The sequence below is a fragment of the Rhipicephalus sanguineus genome, chromosome 1, assembly GCF_013339695.2.
Source record: "Rhipicephalus sanguineus isolate Rsan-2018 chromosome 1, BIME_Rsan_1.4, whole genome shotgun sequence".
Taxonomy (NCBI): Eukaryota; Metazoa; Arthropoda; class Arachnida; order Ixodida; family Ixodidae; genus Rhipicephalus; species Rhipicephalus sanguineus.
In genome coordinates, this window is record NC_051176.1 from 119,464,359 (window position 1) to 119,487,717 (window position 23,359).

General features: G+C 47.3%; 1 protein-coding gene across 1 annotated transcript in view; it reads left to right on the top strand.

Moving 5' to 3' along the window:
• The window catches only part of LOC119379068 (homeotic protein ocelliless), an 83,122-nt gene that overhangs the window by 25,765 nt on the left and 33,998 nt on the right, over window positions 1–23,359 (top strand). Inside the window, exon 2 of the mRNA XM_037648233.2 lies at window positions 21,060–21,161. Within this exon, the coding sequence (XP_037504161.1) occupies window positions 21,077–21,161 (85 nt within the window). The 5' untranslated portion in view covers window positions 21,060–21,076. The remainder of the gene's footprint in view (window positions 1–21,059; window positions 21,162–23,359) is intronic.

Here is a 23,359-nt window from a genome sequence, read left to right on the forward strand (position 1 = left end):
TTCTTTACCCGGCCCGGCCCGGCGCACGGCCGGGCCGGGCCGGGCCGGGCCGGGCCCGGGTTTTTGGGTAGGCCCTAGACCGTGCAGTGCTCTAGTGACAGTTACTAACCGCACTCACTAACAGGGTAGTAAAATATGTGACAAGTAGTTAGTAAACCGAAGTTAGTAGGTACTAAAACCTTAAATAAACCACTTGACAAACTGCGGATGAAGGTTCCCGCGCCTTTCCCGCGTATGTGCGGCTCGTTAAGGTGAACGATGTCACGTTTAGCGGGGGATCTACGACATGCAAGTTGTATTGCTTAATAGATAATGCGTCGTAATCAAAACGGGCGCCCGAAGGGTGCCAAAGGTCCGGATTCGGGGCTCACGTTTAGACGTCGCGATGGCGTTATTCGACAACGATGATAATTCGACTAAGCCGCGCCTGCGCATTGGCGCCCCTTCCTCCATCGCGGCTTCAAAAGCCGGACACGTGCCGGGCATCTTGTGTCACACAATCGGCGGAATTAGGCAGCGGGCGACGACTCTGGGTGGGCGCGCTTCCCGCCCGGCAAGCCCCGCAACAGGATTCCAGTTCCGTTGCTTGCTGTATAAGGCGCGCGGGGGAAAATTGACAGCTTTGAAGAGACGGCGGGGGAACTGTATGTTCTCGATGCCTGCGCTTTGTATTTACTTATTTTATCAGCGTATCATTGTTTCCTGCTTTTTTTTTCTTCTTTCTTTCTTCGCATATAGTGTCAATCGGATCAACGCGACTCGAGGAATGAGATATACTTTCGTTTTTTCGTTACCTTTCAAGAGGGTTTGAAGATAGGGCGCTGGTCGGTGCACACCGAGATTAAACGCTGACCAGGAAAAAAAATAAATAAAAGAAAAGCGTGGCACCCAATAACTAAAAAAAAAAAAAAAAAGAGAGAAAGAAAGGGAGCGCAAACACGACACTCCCGACCCGCGACTTATCCGCCGTATGGCCTTAATCGTGTTTACGTGTGCGAGTGGCCAACGGGCTTGAGGGATTAGAGAATTCCTGCCCTAATCTGTGCGAGACCCAGTATATATATATATATATATATATATATATATATATATATATATATATATATATATATATATATATATATATATATATATATATATATATATATATATATATATATATATATACATATATATATATATATGTCTCCCGTTTCTCTCGCGCTCGTCTCTTTCTTCGCTGAACGAATTAGGCTCGCCTCTTCCACGTCAGAGCGTATCTGTACGGGCTATTTGATTCAATCACGGCGTCCTTCTGTTCCCTGTCGTGTCCTGTGCACCCTTCTATATCTCGGACGCGTCGAAAGCTCCGAGGAAATGCCGCGCGCAGAAACGTGACATCAAGGGCGTTAACGTCAGCGCAGCTTTTGCCATGCAGGAGCGGATGATGCCGGGAAAAAGAACAAAATAATATAATAAAATGCTTACGCGGGGCAGGATCGGCGTGCAAAAGTTGCAGAGACGCGGAAACATTAATTTCGCGAGTGAGCTTTTGGCGGATTAGTGAAGAAGATTAGGAGCCGCACTGCGGACGCTCTGCCCTTCGGAGCGCGGAACGTTAATAAAAATGCGTGGGAGGAAGTCGCGCGTTAAGGTCGCATGTGGGCCGTGTTGAAATTAGCGATGGCCGGGCGCTTTGAAGAAAGACAAAAGGTGGCGTTACTCGATTTGTAACAATCAGCCAGGTCGCATTAAAATTTTGATGGTGGAAAAGGCACAGCGCCGCAGAAAGAAGTCTAGCTGTTAAGAAAATGTAATTTTTGCAGCGAAGCTGTATACGACTATAGGCGAAACCAAAATTCGTCCCGTCCTATATATACGTGCGCGAAAACTCCTAGCGCGTATGTCGACTGGCGAGCCCCACTGCCCACCACTGGCCCACTAAAAATGAAGAAGGGTACGCACGGGCGGGAACTTGAGATTTCTGGATAGGTGTAACCAATAATTGAGAAAGTCTGTAATGAACCATCGGGATGAACAAAGTGATAAACATCGGGGCCGCACGTTTCAGCTTCGCTGGGTGACCATCTCTGTGCGGTGTGCTTGGGCCGTGATTTTTTTTTCTCAGAGTTTAGCGGTTTTGATAACTTTGATGTTCGAAGTGCGAGTTATCGTCGAAAGAAATAAAGAAAAAGAAGTACATCGATAGAATGGGTTTACGAGCGCCCAATGAAACAACAGCCGTGTACTCACTAGAGAGAGAGAGTGTGTGTATGTATATATATATATATATATATATATATATATATATATATATATATATATATATATATATCAAGGACAAATAAAAATAAATCAAAAGTAAAAAATGATGAAGCAGTCGACCGGGGATTCGAACCAGTGACCCCGCGCTCCGCAGCGCGACGCGACAGCCAACGATACCACGCGCCATGCAGCTGCCGGCATAATAACGGCGAGCTATGTGATATATATATATATATATATATATATATATATATATATATATATATATATATATATATATATATATATATATATATATATATATATATATATATATATATATATATATAAAAGCCACATGTAAATATAATTCAGAAGAAAAAAAGCCGGCAGATCCCACGCATTGTGGGAATCGATGTAATGTGAAGCAGCCAGCAAAGAGCTGCATACATCGTCTTGTATGTCATTGAGGAAAATGCGTGTCATGGTTTTCGTGTTAACTCCTATTATTTATGTTCGTCACACAGTAACGTCGCGCAATACCAACTTGGGGGTCGATCAACCTAGAGAAACGGCCGCCAGCGCACCATGAGCGTGGCACGTAAGTCATGCTGTACATGACATGTGTGTCATGACTTTCATGTTAACTCGTGTTATTTATGTTCGTCACACAGTCACGTCGCGCAAGACCAATTCCGGAGTAGATCTAGCTAGCGAAACGGCCACCAGCGCGCCATGAGCGTGGCACGTAAGTCATGCTGTACATGACATGCGTGTCATGATTTTCATGATAACTCGTGTTATTTATGTTCGTCACACGATCACGTCAGAAGAGACCAATATTGGTGTATATCAATCTAGCGAAACGGCCGCCAGCGCCCCATGAGCGTGGCACGTAAGTCATGCTGTACATGACATGCGTGTGATGATTTTCATGATAACTCGTGTTATTTATGTTCGTCACACGGTCACGTCGCAAGATACCAATTTCGGTGCATATCAATCTAACGAAACGGCCGCCAGCGCCCCATGAGCATGGTACGTAAGCCATGCTGTACATGACATGCGTGTCATGATTTTCATGATAACTCGTGTTATTTATGTTCGTCACACGGTCACGTCGCAAGATACCAATTTTGGTGTATATAAAGCTAGCGAAACGGCCGCCAGCGCACCATGAGCGTGGCACGTAAGTCATGCTGTACATGACATGTGTGTCATGACTTCCATGTTAACTCGTGTTATTTATGTTCGTCACACAGTCACGTCGCGCAAGACCAATTCCGGGGTAGATCTAGCTAGCGAAACGGCCACCAGCGCCCCATGAGCGTGGCACGTAAGTCATGCTGTACATGACATGCGTGTCATGATTTTCATAACTCGTGTTATTTATGTTCGTCACACGGTCACGTCGCAAGAGACCAATATTCGTGTATATCAAGCTAGCGAAACGGCCGGCAGCGCCCCATGAGCGTGGCACGTAAGTCATGCTGTTCATGACATGCGTGTCATGATTTTCATGATAACTCGTGTTATTTATGTTCGTCACACGATCACGTCGGAAGAGACCAATATTGGTGTATATCAATCTAGCGAAACGGCCGCCAGCGCCCCATGAGCATGGCACGTAAGTCATGCTGTACATGACATGCGTGTCATGATTTTCATGATAACTCGTGTTATTTATGTTCGTCACACGGTCACGTCGCAAGATACCAATTTCGGTGTATATAAAGCTAGCGAAACGGCCGCCAGCGCACCATGAGCGTGGCACGTAAGTCATGCTGTACATGACATGCGTGCCATGATTTTCATGTTAACTCGTGTTATTCATGTTCGTCACACAGTCACGTCACAAGATACCAATTTTGGTGTATATCAAGCTAGCGAAACGGCCGCCAGCGCACCATGAGCGTAGCATGTAAATCATGCTGTACATGACATTCGTGTCATCATTTTCATGTCATGACTTGTCATTTATGTTCGTCATATAGTCATGTTACGCCATACCAATTTTGGTGCACATTCGATTAACCAAGCGACCAGGAGAGCACAAAGTCGTAGGCGGCTAGATAGATAGATAGATAGATAGATAGATATGGTCAAAGTCGCAGAAGTTCGCTAAGAAATGCTTCGCATTTAAAAAAGTTCCGAAGCCACGACCGGGGTTTCGAACCTGCGACCCCACGCTCTGCAGCTCGCTGCCTTAGACAATTACGCCATGCCTCATTCGTTTCAGCACGCGGAATTTTTTAAGCCGCTGCGGCGAGAAATGCACCCATCACTTCTACCCGCAACGCCATTTTGCACCTGCAGACAAAACTGGAATGTGTTTAAATGATCGCTAGCTTGAGCATGACACAACGGGCACTGTAGAGTCCTTTATGCAAGGGGTCATCTTCCGGAGAGTCGTTCATGGGACCACCTCCGACCCAAGACAACAAGACAAAGAAGTAACTCCCTCCCGGCAATGTTCCTTTTCTGGAAAGCGGATTCCGCATCCACAGAAAGGTATTCTCTCGCATACAGTGTGCAGAACTCAACAACATGTAGCCTTTCAATGACGGCTCATCAGGTGTCGACTAATCCCCTCAGTGACGTTGTAAATATGCATGGCCCCCGAAAGTGCACTGCTGTGGCAGTGACGTCTCCCTTCATACTCCCGCATCACGTGTAGCACCCAAGAGGGTGCTACAGGTCACTATATAAAACCAAAGGTATCCCGAAATATTAACGGAAAAGCTTTGCGACTGAGCTGAAGCGAGCCAGAGGAGGGGGCTCGCACTGATGACACGCTCAGCCCTTTCTTGGAATACGTCTCCAAGTGCAGGGATCGGTCACCATGCATCTGGGATAACCTCGGCGATGTCGCATTGTCGTCCCCCACTACGCAGAAGATGACGATCGGCTCTATCGAGTAATTCGCCTGGAACTTCTTGGTGCAATTATGTGGTGGTTGTTTGGAGGATCTGACCAAATCTGACGGGCTCGCCTCGCCTTCTCCCGGGTGGGAAACGGAGGTGGTCCCATTTATTCTTTCCCTTCTGGGCGTCGTGTGGAGACTGTCGCTTTATTGGACAAATGAAGTTAACAATATTTTCCCTAGCAATCGTCCGAAATAAAGTCCCTAGATTTTTTTCTCTTTTACCTAAGTACCGACAACTGCCTCCTTTCCCGGCCTTCTCTCACGCGCAGCCGGCGTCTGCCGCCATTTTCTTCCTAACTTCGCTTCGAAGACTTACAAAGCCACGTACGTCTAAGTACATTAGCCACGCATCTTTCAGCGGACAGTGTGCTAGCGTGACGCGCCTTTCTCTTTCCGCCAACCTCCCGCCATTAGTGAGCGGGGGTCGCGTTCCACCAGGTGCTTGAAAAGCGTTAGGAAGAACATGGATACCGAAAACGAGCGTTAGCCAATGAGATTCGTCGGCGGCGCTTCAATGGTTGTCGGTACTTAAGAAAGAAGGAAAAATCTAGGGAAAAGTTTCCTCTGGGCTGCTGTAGATATGCGTGACCATCCCCCCCCCCCCCCCCCCCTCCATCCGATGACCGCCGTGAATTTTATTCGCCGGAAAACGACACCACGTGGGAGAGTGGAACCACAGGCAAACATCTGTGCTACCAGTAGGCTCTTCACCTGTAGCACCAAGGTAAATGTAAATGGTAGCGAAGCGACTTCCGAATGGTAGTGACTTCCGGCGGAACAAAAAATAAAGCGGATGTGACGCAGTATCCGGTAAAATAGTGGCGTCATTTTGTTGGCACTAGCGCGAAATTTGACCTCAAAATATTTTTCTTAGGCCCCTGATCGCTAAGGACTCGCGCTACGGCGAGCCGGCAAGCCCTTGGCGAATGCGCTTGAAGCCAACGCTAGCTAAACTAATATCGACCCGTGACTAAACAGCGGTATTTAAGTGTACTGTCGTGCAATTCGCCTTGGTTTTACCAGGAAACTTTATTCTTTGATCTTTTATTCTGCGTTTGTGTCATCTTCCACAGCGTGAATAAAGTAGGCAGCAGCGTACCTCTCATGTTTGCAGCGTTGCTTATTTGTTTCGCACATGCGCAGGGGACTTAAAGAGCGCATTGCATGTGTGCTTCAGTTCTAGCGAGAAGAAATGACGCCTGGTCACGCCAAAATAATGATATTTCAGTTTTATTCAATGACCACAACAACGCAATTTAACACACCCTACACAATGAGCAACAAATGTCATAAGTACAAAAAGTGCGTACACTACGTGCACTATGTTTTGCCTTTTGTTCCGATAAATTAACCTTACGTGTAACGTATCAACACATGCGAATTGTAGTGATTGTAGCGCGACAGATAACTTAGCGATCTGCTCACCGATAACAGGAAATATAGTAGGCACCGCGTGTTCACGAAGGAAACCGGGCAGCAGGAATACTGATCCATGGAAATCCAGCAAGCACACTACTCCGAACCGTTGCCCCGGTGTCTTATCTAGAAGAGAGGGCTCGCCAGGCGTACGCGTGTTGCTATTGCATCCTTCGAATACCACATCGTTTCCGCGAGTACCGAGGAAAGCGTTCGGCGTGAAATGTTAGCCGCCTCGTGCCGTTGTCCGTTGAACACCGTAGCCAACACGTTCACCAACGATGAAACGTACCTCGCAACTTCGCGCACACCAAAATCATATTCTCACCGCAATAATTCACAGAACGCATGCAAGTGCGAAACACCAGAACATCTGAGGGGGCGTGTCGCCGCAGACGAAGTTACGAGCGCGCCTTTCCATGCAGCGCAAAGGCTGCACTGAATGACAATGACGTGCGCCTCTCTTCAGGGGGCGCTAAGAAAAAGGTTTTTCGTAAGAATTAAACACTGTCGTACATTCTTGGCACATTGCGCCTACACAATATTGTTCAGGAAATAAATGTAATTTGTAAAACATAAAGATTGCTTTACGTTTGAATAAAACTTGGTTTTTCGCTATTAGTGTTTGTTCCCTCCAAACATAGTCGCGCTTCAATCGCAGCACCCATAACTCCCCTTGCTGGTGTCGTTGGCAATGGGTTCTGAACCGTTTTTCGCCCGAAGCTTCGCGACCTATTTGAATCGACCTTGGTAGCACGATGGCATCAGGTGCAGAGCGATGCCGACTTGCGGTGCTGTTGGCTGCTCAAACGACGTTGAAAAGGGAGGCAAGCTTTTTTCTTGTTCCACGAGGAAAAGAAACATGAAACGGTGAGGGAGAAGGCTGCGTCCTATCGGAAGGAAGAACTTTGCCACCGATTGAGGCTTTGCAACGTAAGTCGATCATTAATGAATTTGTTTCGTGTGCACATGATTTCCGAAGTCTCTTAGATTAAGCTGAGGCTTGATACTGTATCAAGATTTATCTGTATCAAGCTATAGTTGTTTAAGTTGAACGAAACAAAAAGCGACGTGACATTAGCGGCTCCGTTTTCTCGGACGGTTTTCGCGATCGTTCTAGCTCGCTCGTATTCGGTCGGGTGCTTGAAACCGACGATAGCAACTACAGGAAAATCTTTAATGTAATATTTTCCCATTTCCGAACATTCACTACACGTGCAAATACTTTTGACCAGGGTCCTTTTTGAAGAACACTAGTTCCTTTGTGTCGCGTTTCAAGCAAGCACTTCATCGCGCCAAATGCGATGAGAGAAGGAGGTTGCAATAACTTGAAAAATGCAGACATTAGTGCGAAGGAATATGTATTCGGCTTCTCGCTCCCTTCCCTTCAGTTACTGCGAGCTGTGCAATACACCCCCCCCCCTTAACCGAATAATCGAATTAGAACACCCCTCCCCCCCCCAAATAAGGCCCCTGGATCCGCCCCTGGCGCCACGCCACTCGCGGCTAGTCGGCCAGGGAAAAAGAAGAGCGTGCCGTGGCTCGTGGTGGCGCGAGCTAGCGGGAACGCTTTGGCTCTTGTAGACTTATGCCACAGGCGGGAAAAATCCAGACGGCTGAACCAGAATCACAGTATATAGGTTACACCACGACCAGAATCAAGAGGCTAAAATTACAGCGCAAACGAACAAGACACCCATGAAGAAAAGAAACGTACGACACAAGCGCTAACAACTGTTTTATTCTTTCATAACCAACGCATATATAAGCCCAAGGCAAACTTACCTCACATGCGCACACAATAGCTCTAAACCAAAACGTGTAACCAGGATGATAGTGTGTTAGATACACGGAGACATGAAACTATATTCAGATGGGTGCACGGACAAAGAAGTAAAGAAGTAGGAAGGACAAAGAAGTGCCTTTGCGGTGTAATTTTAGCCTCAGGAATATGTACGAACTAGAGGCAAATGAAGATTTATCTTAGTGACCAGAATCAACGCCCGCAGGAAACGCGAGCCATGGCTTCACGTGCCACTGCCAAGCGCCGTCTTTATATTCTCCTCTTGAGGTCTGCACTCTGCGGTTTTGTTTGCCGCCCAAAGGAAGGCGCTGCAGGGTCTTGGGACAACGCGAGCGCAAGAGTCCGAAAGTGGATTGCGTTCTGCGCATGCGTCCTGGCGGCTCGCAAATTTCTTGGGTCCCCAACTCTAAAACGGTAGTGTTTCGCCGGAGTTGGGATGTGCGCCTTCAACTTGTACTTTGACATACAGGGCGTCGTCGACCGTGCTCGCGCGATTATCTCTTAAGGGGGAGTTTTGAATGTCTTGTGCTTTCACCGCAAAGTTTGCGCTGAAGCTATAGACCACACGAAGGTCACATTGCTCGTTGCAGCGGCCGCGTTTGCGAAAGGAGTTATCTGCTAGCTAGAAGAGCCAAAGTGGTGGTTAGTTGAAGTAACAACTGTGACAGTTCGTGCTCGTCCCATTTATACCTGTGCGTTCTTTTAGTGCCTCCTTCTTTGTGTTTGAGCAGCGCGCTGCAAGTGTCGAACTGTGGCAGTTAGTTCGCACTCGCCTTGTGTGCTTTTTTTCCTGCGTCCTTTGTGCTCGAGCAGCGCGCAGAAAGTTTCTAGCTGCTTGCAGCTCTTCCTGTGACATTCGAATTTCTTGCTATCGCATTCATTGCGTAAAAATAGACTTTCGGTACTCTCAAACAACTTAGAAACACGCTTTTTGTTTCGGTGTTAGATGCTGATAAATGAACTGACCCTCAAATTTCTTGGGGTAGAAGGCTTGCTGACATAGTCGCAATCTCGAAGCCGTCTATACACTGTCCGTCACTAAGTCCGTCTACAAAAAAAGATTCGCAGCAGCAGTAAGATTCCGGGCCCGCTTGCGTTCGTGTCAGATTATGCGCGTAATCGACGGACTAAGCGTTGTATTCAAACTTCAACAGGATAATAACATTTGTGCCACGTGTGCATTTGTGCCACTGGGAGGTTGGGAATTGCAGTCGCGTGACCCTCCCCCTGCGCAGTAGTCACATCATTATTGTGCGCGACCCCGTGGCTGGGGGCTCCAAGTGTAGTGGATGATAACCGGAAGGCTGGATCGTCACGTGCGCTGTTTGCTCTAGCACCCACGCACACGTGCTTCGATCGTGAACCTGGTTGAGGCGAGAGAACAGAGCGGGCGCAGTCTGAAAGGGAAAGTAGAGAAAAAAAAAAGTCAATGAAATGTGGCGCGCCGTGTCGGTACAAATATAGCGAAGGCTGCAAAATACCGGCACTTTTGAGGAACAATGTTTACTGTTCAACTATGTCGATAATGAGTTTTACAGTTCCGCATTCCGACAACGCTTTACTGTAGCACAGTCTTGAATAACTACACGAACGATGGCTGGAAACGCAAGGATTTTAACTTGACGTACAAGTAGAATCAAAATTACGGTTTCTTGCCGCAGCAAGCCATTGAAACGTCTTTTTCGCAGCGCCTTTCCTTTTTTGAGAGAAGCAATTATGTTACACACGCGAAGCTGACGCTCTACAACATTTTGTGTATTTTTCTTTTTGTTATGCTCAAGGTCATACGCGCACAAGTCTGCGCGAAAGCTTCGTGATACAGCGCATGCGAAAATATACTGTGGCTACATCCGATGTAACTTGCGGCGCCGGAACCTCTCTTTGCAATATGTGTCCATAGCAACCAGAACCCTTAAATCAGTTCATACCGACTATGGTGGCGCTGCCACCACACGACAACCGTTGTGGATGGTATCCGATAAAGTTTCGCTGCAGTGAGTATATGAGCGAATTCGACCCAGACTATAAGCCAAGCTAAGCAAGATTCGCTAGCTAAAACAATGGAGCGTGTGGTGAGAATAACATTAGCTAGACTTTACGCCACATATGTAGCAACACCATTGGCTCTGTGACACTGACTACCCAGCAGTGAACTTTGGACAGATGCAGTCAAGGAGTCAGGTACGGGGAAACAGGGTAGGGAAGCGTTGCTCGCCCCTCGCCCGATGGAGTAGCCGAGGGCAATGAAAAACAAAAAAGAAATAAAGTTACCCAGAAAGGAAAATGAGCAAGTAAAATAAATATTTATCAAACTGAAACAAAAAACGTCGCGCAAACTGTCGCGAAACTGTCGCGTAAACGGCCCGGGTTCGATCCTCAATGGGACCGAATAATTTTATTGTTTATTTTATTTGCATCTTTCTCGATTTTTCGGTCACGGACGATTTTTCGCTCGCAAGCGACGCCGACGGCGGAATTTCTGCAAAACGAGCTATCTAACGCTATCGCGTTAATACCATGGTCGCAGTTCGCTTGCGGCAGTTCACTTTGAAATAGAACGTTCAAACACGCACATTTCTGTCCAAGTTCTCACCAAAGCATACGGACTAACACATCACTTCCTATACAGCTACACGGTGTTTGTCCGGTATGAGGTGAAAGGGCCCAGAAAAGGGCGCCAGGGTGCGATGAAGAGCTCTTCATTGCACCCTGGCGCCCTTAGGTCGGAGTGCAGGAAAGTAGGCTAGTCGTTTTTTACCACCCTATAATAATAATACAGCTATACATGTAGTAGACTGTACGCATGAAAATTATACAGAGCCTCCACAGCAGTTGTCTACGTATGCGTAAGCGTTCACGCGCCGTCAAAGGGGTCGCCCGGCGCGGCCACGTGGGCGATGACGTGTGTGTGCGCATGGTGCCACCTTACGTGAGCGCAGCGCCGAGTGATGACGTGACTTGTGGTATCACGTGTGGTGGGACATCACGTGCACAACTGTACTCTTTAAATTCCGAATACATACAAGCCTCTTGAAGCTGACCTACTGAGCCGCAACGCCGTCACATCCTCTTTTTCTTTGCCGCACCGCAGCTGTTTTTCAATCACCCGCTGCTATCTTTACAATATGTTATAACGATCACATGTGTAATTGCGCAGTGCCTAATTTCAAGGTGGCCCACCCCCAATATTGTCAGGCTGGCCCAACCCAAAACTTTCAAGCTTGCACACTCCTAAATTTTCAAGTTGGCCCAACTGCCATAATTTTAAGTTGGCCCACAGCCATACCTTCCCGTTCGCCCACCTCCGGATCTCAAGCTGAACCGCTCCCAATATATGCTTCTCCATGCATTTTCTAGGAAGGAATAAAGAAACAGGAGAGAGAGAGAGAGAGAGAGGAAAGGCAGGCAAATACCTGTCTAGAAATACTGGTATGCTACCCTAAACAGGCGAGAGGGAAAAGGGCGGTTGAAAGTTAGAGGTAGAGATAAAGGGAGATGGAAGGAGGGACAGCGGGCGCACACACGCACAAACTCACGCTCCTCACAATCACAATATCGCCATTGGTCTATAACCGCCGCTGCAAGTCTGTTGTCTTCAAGAACTTGAGCAATGCCTTCGTCGCCTTCATCCGTGATGACCTCTCAGGACGACATTCCAAAATGGTTACTGCCGTCATCGGTCTGTTGTCAAGGCGAGATAGAGCGACCGTGAGTGGTTGTCTCTGCACATTGTAGCGAGGACAGTCGCAGAAGACGCGCTGTAATGTCTCCTCGCTACCACAGTTGCCACAAAGAGGGTTGTCAGCCATTCCGATGCGAAAGGAAGATGGCTTTGTGAAAGTCACTCTTAGCCATAAACGACAAAGCAGAGCGGCCTCTTTTCTGTGCTGGTTGTTCAGTCCACTTGCTGTGTGCTAACTGGACAGAGTAATTTCCTGTGCCACCACTTGAAGTTGGCTAGCAGCATCATGTAGTCCTTGATAGGAGTACTAGTCTCTAGCCTGTCGCATTGAAGAGCTGATCAGGCAGCAGTGTCGGCGTGTTCATTGCATATCACACTGTAGTGACTTGGCAGCCCCTGAAATGTTACGTGAAGTCCTTTTTCGAATGAAGTATTGCGGAGACATTTAATCTCGAAGGTCAGTTGTTTGTATGGTCTGTGCCACAGGGCTCATAGCAAAGATTGTAGGGCCGCTTTCGAATCGCTGAATCTTGACGATCATTGAGGCTGTTCGTGATTATCTATCCGAAGTGCAGCGCGAATCTTATGTAAAAGTTGCAAGGTGCCGCACTTTTTGGCGATACGGACACGATTTTCGCTCCGATTTCCCGGGATACTCGCCAAAAAATGCTTACGGATTAAAATAGAAAATTAGGATGCATGACATTATGACAGCAAAGTACAGAAATAAATCACCTGAAACCAATAAGAACGTGTAAAAGGCACCACACGCCAAAAAGGCATGGTCAGGCGCTCCTGGAAAATTAACTTTCTAGGGCGCACATGAAGATCACGCTACAGAAAACAAAGCAACCGGTTGTGGCGAGACAACTTTCACCGGACGACCGAAATCGCGCGAAAGTATAACAGTCGCTTCTTAGTTCTGTTGGGCTTCTGATAAATGGGTCGGTAGCTCCCCGCCGCCCATATTTTCTTAATCAATATACTTCATGCAATCTTGTAGTGATGTTGCGTTCTATTGAGAGCGGTATCATGCGTAAGCGAAACGGGCGCGGGTGGTGCCGCCACAATGTACAGGAAAACGATCCATCACGCGAGGCATCAATCAGAAAGCGCACGCCTCTGACGGTCCCGCCGGGCACCGATACTCTTTAGCAAGAGAGCTACGCGCCTGCGCACTCCCGCCAAACGTTATGCGGCGGCTGAGGCTGCTCGCGATAGTCTGAAAGAGACATTTCGGGGGGCTCCTCGATCGCTCTCTTTTCTATAAAGCGAGCCGGAATATTTCATTGTGCGGAGTCCAGTATCGCCTGTCTATGTAGCTTGTCACTTAACAAGTAGCACTGTGTCACTCGACAACAAAGGAAGCGGGCCAAGAGGCGGTTCTTTCTGGGGAAATGGAGCCTAATATGGTTCGACCAAAAAGCAGCGGGACCAATGGGGAGGGGGGGGGGGTTGTAGTTCGGGGAGAGGTGAGTCGCGGGTGATCAGTCACGATGTCAAAATGGTCACTGTGGGACAGAGGCGATCTGACAATGGTGTCAGAGCGGGCCTGCTGTTCGAAACACTAGACTCATTTCCGGCGCCGGTGGGTTTGTGACTGTCAAATCTGCATTTTGGGCGATGCAACTATAGTCTGTTAAATATGTACGTTAAAATATCGGTGATTTCTTTTTGATGATGCGCGAAGAAGTGCTCAGTCCTTTGCAATATTTGTTCGCCTTGTCTTTTATTGCGGGAATTTCGATAGTTATGTCGCTCTTTGGCGTGCACACGGAGGCGCTTCATTATATAAAGTGCAGAGCGCGTGCACTTCGCATGCGAAATTCAGCACAAACGTTGACTTACATTTTTTTACCGCAAATATTTGCGACAAAAGAGCGCCGATAAATTGCGATCGTCGCTTGATAAACTTCCAGAATTGGACACTCGCTGTGAGCTTGCAGTATTGGGGCTGGGACCCATAAGTGAAATCCTACCACTTTGTATATCCTGGCAGGCTAAAAAAGAAAGGTGCACTTTTTTGTTATAGGCACGAAGCATTCGTCTTTCGTCATTGTAATGATGAGTTGCGTAGTTAAATTTCGTAATCTGTTTCATAACTTCTTACTTTATCTCATTTACTCGAGTGATCTTATAAGAGCGCGAGTAATTTGTGACCTGATGCTTAGCTGTGAAATACAGGCGGCGTGAGAAGTGAGCTGTAATTCACTTTCCACGAGAAAGACGAGCGAAGCATGGAAGCCCCGAGTCACTAAGGGCGATTATAAATTTATCAAAATGTACTCGGGCGGCATGGATTTCATTTCGCAAAATGCGACGTCTCCACAAGAGTGCGCGGTCCACGATAAACTAAATGACTATGTCGTTTCAAGCGCTCGCGCTCCTTCAAAATAATAAACACGCGTCCCCGGCCTCGTTGTGCTTCTCGCTGCGTGGTAGTGTGCCCAATAATTTATCCGCATTCTTTAATCTTTGTGCTCTTTCTCACCGGCTCATTCCCCCAGAGTGCGGCGGCCGTTGCGTAAACTTCATTAGCGCCTTCATAAAAGGGCGGTCGCTCGAGTTTTGTAATTAGCTTTATCAGCAGTGCCGGCTGCCCTACCCAGTGCGAAGCGACGCGCTTTTAGCGAACTGGACAGTCTACGCCGCACAGAGGCGTGCGCGAGCGCTTACGGCCCTCCGCGAACTCCGGCTGCGTATATTCGCGCGGCGTCCCGAGCACCGCGTTTCCGCGAACTCAACACGCGGGCATTGCGGAGAAGCGCTCCAATGGCCACATGGTGAATAGCATTTCCGAAGTACGTTTCTCGGCACTTCAGTGGGGTGCGGTTTTAAGCAAGCTAAATGCGGGGGTTTCGAGTGCCAAAATCACCCCACGATTGGGAGCCGCGCCGTAGTGGGAGGCTCCTGATTAATTTTGACCGCCTGGAGTTCTTTCATTTAAGCCCATAAGTTAAGTACACAAGCAGTATTTGCACTTTGCCCTCGACGCAATGCGGCCGCCGGGGCCGGGATTCGAACCCACGATTTCGTGTTTAGCAGCTCAACTCCGTAGTGATTTACCTTTTTGCCTGTACTTTCTAACAGCTGTGTTGTGAAACGATGTAACGAAGGAGGGCAACAAGAAGAGAAAAGACAAAGGGCGTAGTGACGAAACCGATGACGAAGTCCTTAAAGCTGATGACATTATAAGGAGGCCCTTGCGATTCTATTATATTGCTATTGTCTTCAATTTGTACTTTTTATCAGCTTTTTTCTTTTTTAGTTTTTACCACCCTGGCCCATGTACTTGTCTATACCTGAAACATAAGGCCCCACTGGTGCCATAACCTTCCAGTCAAGCCTGTCTCAGTGTCGGGCTGCTGTTGATTCTTTAAAAAGTGCAGACATGCCGCCGGTTTACAACCGCCGCACGAGGAGCAATCGCGTGAACACGGTGTGTTCCAGGCACGCCGCGTTTTCGTTTCGTTCTCTCCTAGCCCTGTGTGGAAAGCCGGCAGTGCCGGCGTTGCCGAGTAATTCTAATTAGTTGCACCGGCGCTCGTCCGCGCCGTAGTCGCCGCCGCGTCGTTAATCAAACTAACCCCCAGCTGCCGCTGATTGGCCTGCGGCGGCGTGGAACAGCCCCAGCACCAACGTTGCTTCTCAACGAATTCAGCCTGTGAAACAAAGTTCATCCGCTTTTGCCTGTAATAACAACGCACGCGCGCTGCAAAGTGCGTGCCATAATGAAACTACAACGTCACTCAATCTGCATACACGAAGTCGCATGATTGTCATATAGAAAGCAGTGCGGTCAGCAGCAGTACCCCGCTTAATACATAAGCTTCAATTAGCGAAGGCACAACAAATACGATCTGTATGAAGTAAATATCACGACGGAAAATTTTTGCTTTGTATAGTTGAGATGAGTGGAGGCGGCTTTCCTGAAAGCGTATTGTTAATTGATGAATTATTAACTAATTTATTTATTTATTTATTTCAGTACGCTTAAGGCCTAAAAGGGCGTTACAGAGTGGGTGAGCACAACAGATAACAAATAGATTGAAACAAACTAGTGTAGCAGACGTGGAAATGAATTCAAGACATAATTTGTAAAGGCAGTTTTGAATGACGACGCGTTCTCGATGCAGGCGATGGAATAGGGAAAGCGGTTCCACTCGGCGCTTGACACAGGAAAAGAAACAACGAAGAAAGCTTCTTTATGATAGAAAAAGATTGAAAACTCTAAACCGATTACCAAGAAGGGTTTAGATGCAAGAAGGTTCTGAAAGAAGTTCATGTTTAAGTGCAGACTGTGCAGGTAAGGTAGGCAATGGGTGCCAGGGAACGACTATACTTGTAGTACACGGGAAAGCACAGAAGACTGATATGAGCCAAAACGTGAGAAAAGGTACAAGCATCGCTGAGTATTCAGTGTTACCCCGCACACAAAGCGGACAGACAATGCTGGCACTCTTAGTAGTTGAACCGACGAACTAGTATCTCCAAACGTAAGAATGTTCCTAAGGGGCATAAATATGGGCCTTCCTGTTTCTTTTACTGTCAAGTTACATACGCGTACAAGATTTATCTTGGCAGCGCTGTTTCACGAGCTCAATAAAGTAACATGCGTCCGGAGAGTTGTGGTGAGGAATTGTTAGCTTCACACTTGGAGGAAATCATCAAACGAAGTTCATGGGACGTGCTCGAGTTGATTAACACCCGACGACAGCGCTAATCGCAGTGGCCCGAGGCCAGTCTACACATGCACACACGCAGCTAATCTGCGTCCCACGCGACCAGAGACAGCACCTTAGCTGATCCTATATCGCGGGATTCTTTTCTTTCCGTTCGTCCACCTGCTTTCTTGCTTCATTTCGTTTTCTCGCTTCGATCGTGTCCCCACGAGAGCCCGCAACGATGGGAGCGCGCCTTGGGCCCACACCGGCAGCGGCGCGGTCGGATCCGAGTTAGCGTGGCCCGATGGGCGGAGGAAAGAAACCGCAGCAAAGGGAGCGGGAACGAAGGGGCGAGCGCGACAAGCGCTGTGCGCGAACGCCAGAGGCGCGCTGTGCACTGCGCGCCCGCGCTCCCTAATTCAACTCATCAGGCCACGCCGCCTCTTCTTGCAGCCTGCCGGCCGCGCGAGGGTCACTTCGGCGCCACCTCGCTAACCATTTTCATTCCCGCGTTCCCGCCCACCTATAGTTTTTCCAATTCACCCGCGCGGCCGGGTACGCAGGCGGCCGCAGGTCGGCAACACTGTGTACGTGATGTGAGCGAGAACTCGACAAGGGGCGCTCCCGGAGCGAGAAGGGAGCTCGCAAAAGGGGGAGGGGTGTAGTTCGCGCGGGCGCTGGCACACCGTCGGCAGGAACACGGAACCGCCGTACGTAATTGGGGAGATGGGACGAGAGAACTCGGTGACGAGGGGAGAAGGTGTGGTCACACAGGAATTGGGGAGAAGCGGGTCCACTCTCGTGTGCGAAGAGGGCAGAAAGCGCCAGTGGCCCACGCAGCCGCGCTGGCAGGCTCAGAGCGTAATTAATCAATTAGCAGTCGTTAACGATCTGAGCGACCGCGAGCGGTCAGCGCGTGGCATCCTGGCCGATGCGGAGGGGGGGGGGATGCTCTCCGGAGAAGGCGGAGAGATTCCTAATTCCTCACTGTTGCTCGGCCCAACGAAGGCCCCTGGCTGGTGGATACCTCTTGCTTTTTTCCTAACCTCGCTTTTGTTTGAGTTGTTTTTCTCATTGAACCTGTCGCGAGCCACGGCTGACCTCAACCGCGGCTGAGCGAGCAAAGTGATCAGCTGGATCGCCTCAGCGGGTCTCGAACAACATTTCGTTCGAGTGGAAGCTCTGCTGTGACCGATGGCAGTATTGAGTTTGTAGCTCTGTGATACCTCTTTAGTGTCCGGGGAAACGGCTAAACTCGGAAAACTCCTAAGTGGGACAAGGAGGCAAAACTAAAGGACAACAGGGTAGACGAATCGTGCCGGCGGCGGGGAAAATGGCGTGAAGTCGTTAAGGAACTTTTCCTCTATTTCCTGCAGGAAAGTCCCGATGTAGAAGAAGAGAAACGGGCACGAGCTTTAGTGGCTTTGCTAGCTGTAGACGTCAGTATGGACGAGGTAGGAAGCCTAGTGCCCTTTTGAAAAATATAGTGTCCTCGCTTTCGTTACATCAGTCTCACATGCATCTTCAATGCTCCTGAGTGAAGGAGTCATCAATTTGGCAGACAGCGGGCTTCGATAAATGGCTGCGTTCAACTGTACTTGCTCCGATATTATTTATTCACTTGAGCGGCTCGCAAGGATAGGTACTTAACAAGTACCGTTGGGAACTTCATACCACCGAATGGAGCCAGCCATGGTACCTTACGAACGAAATTTCCTAAATTTCCTTTATGAACGAAATTCTCTATGAACTTGGCTCCCTGTAAAGTGAGACTATTAACGGTGGTTTACAATTCCTGAACGCAATCCAAACTAACCTTCACGACCACAAGCTTTGTTGAACCAAATATGCCATTTCAAAATGGTTCTTGCATTAAAGTTTCATTACTACTGCGATGTTCTTGTAAAGTTCGCGGGAATCGCTCTGAAATGGAGCATCGCGCATCACGCTTCCGCGCCCCGTTCTACTCACATTCGCCGAGCGCTACAGTCACGTGAAACTATAAATTGCTGCTGAGAAGACGACCTAACGTGCTTCGTACAACTTCACTTGTAGTTATCATCGTGCGCGCACAAACTGTACATGAATGCAAGCGCCTGTCTTTCACGTCACATCACGCGCTCATCACGCTCTCAGTAATGCCATTCCACGCATGCATGACATGTACTTCATGTCCGGCAAATCATGCATACATGTCACGTCATACATTAATATCATGCACTTTGCATTATGTGTACATGCTCTTTATGTCGTGCATGACATGACATGTTATCCATGCCTCGCTATCTGACATGCGTATCCGGCATTTAATCTCAAGTCATTCATGTCATACATCAACATTATTTTGCATCAACATTATCATGCATCCACATTATCAACATTCCTGCGGGGCCGAGCAACGCTAGACTAGCTTGCCGAGTCACAGTAGCACACACGTGATGTTTATTACATTGCTATAACAGCGGAGAGCCAACACTGCAACCACAATTGATGTTAGAAAAGCACCACCACAACTGCTCACGTGATGCAATTATTTTTATATACGACACGCACCGGGTGGTTGGTTGCTGAGGCTTGCTGCCGCACGTTTGTCAGCGTTTGTCGGCTTTTGTGACGTCTGCATTAAAATCGACAACAATGAGAAAAAGAATTTCTTTCTCTTGTTTACTCCACGAAAAGTGTCTTCTTGCAAATTTCTCAACTTATATTTCGGCTGTTCCTGTGTTGATAAAGATTGTAAACATTGACATACAAACACGTGTAGCGTATGCCCGCATATCACGGCCTGTGGTGTGCAGGTATGCGCCACACGTGACGATGGGAAAGGGTTTCTTGACGTACTTGACAGATATTCCATGGAATTCAGGTTATGACCTGTCATTCATGTTCGCCATGCACTCGTGTCCTGCTATGCCAATTTTAGTACATGCCAAGTTAAGAAAACGAATACGAGAGAACGCAGGCGTAGGCGGCTGTATAGATAGATGGCTGGAAAGATAGATACGGCCAAGGTGCCTTTGGTTCGCCAAGAAATGCTTCGCATTTAAAGGGGGTAGCCGATATTCTAGTGGACATTAGGCTAAAACGACGGACCTGGGTAGGTGACGTATAATGCAAAGAACAGATAACCGATGATCAGTTAATAAAAATAGGAAATTTGCAGGCAATAAATGGAATCACGTCACATAGGAGATTGGAGAGGGCCTCTCCCAATGGGAGATAATTGGGAGAGGCTTTCGTTCTGCAGTGGGCACAACATAGGCTGCTGATGATGCTGATGAAAAACTCATAAATATTTTAAACAGTAATGTTTAATTGCCAACTAGCACACCATTTGCAGGGGTTGCCTGTCATTGGCTGACCGCCATTGCCTCTGCTGTGGTTGCAACCGCGGTTGACCGAGGAACCGTTGTAGCGTATTTATTTAGTTATTTATTTGGTTATTTATTAATTTCGATTATTCTCAAGGCCCAAATGTGCTACATAGAAGAGTGCTAAAACTACGTTTCCAGTTAAGCAAAAAAGCATGATAAAAAGCAGATTTCAATTCGTTAAAATCGTAGGTGAGCGAAGGAAGCAAAAGGGCGGTCGCAGTCGGCCCTGAACAAGTTCGTATGGCAAGCAGGCTACGTTAAAGCTGTGGTCTGACCAGGCTGATATATAGACAGGGGTGAAAATACGGTTTTCTTTTTCCTCAAAAGAGGGTTTTCATGATAATTTTTCTTGGGAGATACAGGCGGGGAACGCTTACGACTCTTTGAAAGACCGGTCAGGTTTAAACTGGTCTTCACCGTCGTGACAATGACATGACGTGAGTAATTGGAAAGAATAACACGAGTGGATTGATTTCTAACGTTTTCAGTTGCGTTAAAAAGGGTATAGCGGCCGGTGTCCCAAATAACGGAGGCGTATTGTGGGGTTGACCAAACGAGTTCTTTGTAAAGGATTATCTTAAGCGAAGTCGGCGGAGAGTTGAAATTACGAGCAGGTAGCCAAGCACGTGATGGACGCTGTTAAAACAGCAGTCGTTTCCCGAGTTCCCGGGGCCAAGATTTTCGTTCTTATAATCGTGATATAAGTACTAGAAAACAAGTCTAATTCATTGTTTTAAGTTGTATTGTACGCAGACTAACTTGATTTGGTTTGGTGTTTGTACCTCGCTTCGACGCCAACGCGGATGCAAAGATTGACGTTGAGGATGGATTTCTTTACATATGCGCGGAGAATTCGTCATTTATATCAGCGTAGGGGGTAAGATCGCATACTTGTATTTTGTTGTTGAAAATTGTTCTTTTTACTGTCGGTACTAACGCCCCCCCCCCCCTTATTTCTTGCTTCTCGCAGTCCCTGCCGTGGTGACTATGTTCTGTTACCACTGTCCGATAAGCAGCCTTGGTCCAAGACCTCCTCCCCTGCCTTTCTCTGTTTACTCTCCGGGATCTCCATGTAAGTATGCCGCTGCGGCAAGCTATCCGAGTGAGCCGTCAACTTTACACGCTTGTGCATAGCACCAGTTAAGAACTCCAATGAACGTTGTGCACTGTTTATTCAACGGCACTAAACCGCGCGGCTCAGAAGAAGGGCACGCGATCCAAAACCAGCAGGTGTACATTAATGAGTGATGGTAATGTTATTTGCGCTTCTCTTAATCATGTAATTTGCGCTTCTCTTAAGAACGTGAGACAGGAACAAACTGACACAAGCCTCTCCCGTGTTCTTAAGAGGAGCACGAATAACCGTACCATTAGTTCCTACCAACTAGCCCAGATGAGTACCCTTCTAAGTCGATGAGTGAGTCCGGAGCATAAAATTTATAATCATCAATTTGTCGTGACTTTCTATGCCCAGCAAAGGATAAATTTCATGATGAACGAAATAAAAAAGGTTTTAAGCAGATCGAAAGAGTTGCGTTCTCAGTCTTCGGTGCAAGAACGCCACGGTGGTGCAATGGCGTCCCTAGTTCATCGCATATGACGTACAGTTTAAAGTGAATGTACAACGATGATTTATCCCAGTTCACTTTACACCACCGTGTACAATTTTAACTCTTCTACTGTGTGTTCTTAGTATGCCAAAAATTCATTAGTGGGCATAGTGTGTATGAGTAAGTCATTTCATGCATCGGCGATACCATCAAGGTATGCGGGCTCGGTGCACGGTGAAGTAAATATCTTCACTATCTGTTAAGGAGTTTCCCTCTTTCTCTATATCTGTCGACCACTGTCCTTCCATTCTCGCCATTATAAGGCTTTTTTTCCCTTTCATTACAATGCTCACTCATATGAATTTGAAACAACAGCATAGAGCACAGCAAGTAAGCTTGTCACAAGTTGATGCACTCACCTCCGAAAAATGGCCCGATTTTTTCGTTGGTAGGCGTATATACGGTAAGGTAGACCCTTATACACGACGTCGTCTCAGCTTTACGTGTACGGTACGGTGATATCAGAAGTTCTGTCCGCGAATACGGAGCCTTCAAAGCAAGGAACACTCACACTGACGTCACTGCACCAGTTACGCCAAATGAAAATATGAAGTACCGCTATTAAAGATTAAAGCGATGCGGCTTGCGAACTCGGTTGAAGTGTTACTTCAACGTAGTCTTCAGTAATGTTATTGAAATGAGATCGTTGGGGCATTGTCAGGTGAGAGCAACTACTGGTACATGTATATTTCCAGACTTGTCGCCTATACCACTGATTCAAAATATTTTCTTATTACGAGGGCCTCTTTCCGTATAAATGTTTTTGGGCATGCAAAGCTAGCTTAACATGGCACCAGTGTGCTAGACATGACATGACATGACATGACAAGAACATTATTGAGGTCTTGAAAAGGACCAGTGTTCTAGAGATTTTGAGTATGCAAATTCGTAGTTCGTCGCACATGTGCCACTGGCTCCATCATGCGTTGGATTTTCGGATGTTCTCACTTACTGGACTTCGCGAAATCGTATATGCGGCGTGGGCGGTAGGAAAGCATTCACAACGCAGATCGTCGACTGGGTCATTCTGGCTTGCTTGCTTATTGATGAAGTAAAAAGTTCGAGCAGAAAAGAAAACATCTCCAGAAAATCATTTGGCTCAATATGACGAATTTACAAAACGTTTTCATTCGTAAGAACGTTGTGCCGATTGGCCCGGCCATACTCTCTAGTTAAATTTCGATATACTATCGGCAGTGTGCCATTTTCGTGAATCGGTCTATGTATAATGTACAAATTACTCTGTGAATATAAGCCATAATTTTATCTTAGTTTGTGAATACCGCTCGCAATAAAACTCTCAATGATCGTAGGTGTTCGGTAATTAGACAAAAGGATGCTGACACTTGCTGTCAGATTATAAATATAATACTAATCGAAGTCTCAACCGCTGTAAGAATGCTGTGTACTAAAAAAAAGCCCTCTATGGGTTTACGTGTTAGAAAAGAGAGAGAGAGAGAGAAAGAGGAAAACGACACGCATCAACGAGGAAAGCTTACTCATGCTGACATACTATGTGCCGGCTTGCGCTAAACGCGAGAGTAAATCATTACAGCGAGGTGGACGTGGCGATAACGTACGTTTAATAGAAGTCGACGGCAACATTTATTACGGGCAAGGAAAAAGAAAGAAAGGAGAGACCAATCAGGCTTCTAAAAGT